A 2,406-nucleotide genomic window follows, 5' to 3' on the forward strand; every position below is an offset into this window, starting at 1 on the left:
CTCTGGTATCTTCCCATAACTTTTATCCTGTGTACAATAGGCGCCCTCGCTAACCTCTCTTTCGTGGAGATGCTTATGTGGTTCTTGAGCTTTCGGTGCGCTTGCTAGACGATCAAATTCGTCCACGTTTTGATTTTGTGCTACACTGCTGAAGTGAGGATTCCCACAATTCTCCACCCCCATACGTTGCTCCATAGATGCCACCAAGCGGTTCAAAGACTGGTTGTGCCAGAGTTGATCATGGAGACTTCGTCCCTCATCGATCCAACCTTCCACATCGTCAATGGACGTAAGACCCATCACTCGTCGCCTTGCAGTCTCTGCATCTTCCTTTTCACGCTGCGCTCGCTCATTTTCAATTTGCTGGTGCAGTTGCTTCCGCTCTAGCTCTTCTTGTTCTCGTTGTTGTGTCTCCTTCACCTCGGCAGTTTCCTTCGTATCAATAGCTAGAACGTGTCTAAGTTTGAGCATAGTAAGATCCAGCTTCTCTACAACTTGTCGCTGAACTACTTCCTCGAAAGAATCTCTATTCTCTACTGGCGCCACGCCAATTGCGTTATCTTCGGCTTCCTCAGGAGGCTTGCCACTGTCTTGCCTTTCCGAAGTTATAAGATCGATATTGAGGTTGTTTTGGACCCAATCAACATTTCGCCACGAAATATCAACATTTGTGTCGTCTTTTTCCTCCTTGAATGACGCTATTGACAGTTTTGCTTCGATCTCTTGAATTTTGCGCTCGGTGAGGCTTCGTAATGTTTTGATCTCTGCTTCCACTGTAGATTCACGTTGAGTTGATATGTCTACTCTTTCGAGCTGTTGTAGTACATTTTCAATGTCAGCTGAACACGTTAGTAGTTTACCACGCATAGGTATTAACCGGAGTATCTCCATTTCACGCTCCTTTGTCTCTTTCTCTTCGGCCTTCTTCTTTTCTTCCGCAGCTCCTTTCTCTTTCTTCTCCGCTTCTTTCGCCGCAGCAGCGGCGTCTTCCTCGGCCTTCACGTCGGCTTTCCGTCGCTCTGTCATGTCTGCAAACGTTAGATCCAGTTGGGATACGATCGTTTGGGTGGCAGACTGGAGCTCAGCGTTGGCGGCGTTCCTGATCGCTGCATCGTCTTCAGTCTTGTCCTCTTCGGGTGTATCATCTTTCTTTTCCTCCTTCTCTCTACCTTCAAACGGCTTTAGTGCTTCTAAGAGCAACTCATTGATAGTATTCGCCGCATTGCGGACTTTCATTGCTGCCACGACACAAACCCCAGGGCTCTCAGCCTTCTCCTCTTGTTGTTGAGGCGTTGATTCAAGTCCTTTAGAAGTGATCGAGCTTAGGCGACGACTCTCTCTGAGCTTCCGTATCTCCTCAGCGAACGAATCTTCATCGTCTTCTGAATCCTCTGGGGGTGGAGGCGGCGGGGGCGACTCCGGCGATGATCTAAATTTCCCTCTTGAGACGTCAAGTCGTAGTGAAGGACGACGGCCTTTTGACGGCGTCTTCCCGAAGCGCGTACTCTGACGAAAAACATTTGATAGTTCGTCAGTTGTTGATGTTCTTGCAGCCTTGCTTGCCTTTATTCGACTGCCAGTAGAGATCAACTCGTTGAGATCGCGGATCTCTTTTCCAATCAACGCGTCGATGGAGTCTTCGTCTGGTGTTAATGAAGTGTTGATATCCTCCGACACGTATGACGGAGACGGTGACGATGTGACTGGAGACAGCGAAGGTGGAGTAAACGATGGCGATGATAGGACAGGTGACTTGGGCTCAGGCTTGCGTCGTTGAGTATGGGCAGACGTTGTTGGCTTGAATTGAGTTGACACAGGAGAGCAGGCACTGCAGCGTTTACTCACGAGTGAAGGTCTGTTTCGAAGAGCCTGCTCAATCCGCGGCATGGGGGACACTGCCACTTCCTCGTCGCTGGAGTCGTCATGATGTGCGTTTTGGATTGTAGATCTGATCGGTTTTCTTGGCGTAGGCTGCGTTTTCACAGCTCGTAGACGACCAGAGTTCTTTTTAGCTTGTGGACTCGTTGGAGGGGATGATACTAACACTGGTGAGGTGTTGGAGCTTGGTTTGGTTTGATTCAACCTCGATCGATGGCTTGTGGCACTCTGTTGGAAGTCGGAGACGAGCTCATCAAGAGACATTTCCTCTTTATCCTCGTGATCATATCGCCAGCTTCTAGAAGCCTTGGATGTAGATACTGCCTTGCCTCCAGCCGTAGAGTCGAAAGACAACTCGAGGAACATGATCCAGCGGATACGAAGGCACCTCGATACACAGGTACTGCCAAATGGGATCCGTTGCGGACAAGTGGTGTTATCCGTTTCGACTGGCTGGTCGGGCTATTCCAGGGTATTGAGCTCAGATAAAACCGACTGACTTGAATGTAATTATGCTATGAATTGTAG

The 2,406-nt window shown here is 49.0% G+C and overlaps 1 protein-coding gene across 1 annotated transcript; it reads right to left on the reverse strand.

Moving 5' to 3' along the window:
• Nucleotides 1–104: 104 nt before the first annotated feature.
• PPTG_15558 (hypothetical protein) lies at nt 105–2,244 on the reverse strand (the record flags this gene model as incomplete). The annotated part of the gene is made up of 2 exons (XM_008912808.1): nt 105–140; nt 178–2,244. The coding sequence occupies 2 exons, from the start codon at nt 2,242–2,244 to the stop codon at nt 105–107; spliced, it is 2,103 nt and encodes a 700-aa protein (XP_008911056.1).
• Nucleotides 2,245–2,406: the final 162 nt, after the last annotated feature.

The sequence above is a fragment of the Phytophthora parasitica genome, assembly GCF_000247585.1.
Source record: "Phytophthora parasitica INRA-310 unplaced genomic scaffold supercont2.50, whole genome shotgun sequence".
NCBI classification, from domain to species: Eukaryota; Oomycota; class Peronosporomycetes; order Peronosporales; family Peronosporaceae; genus Phytophthora; species Phytophthora nicotianae.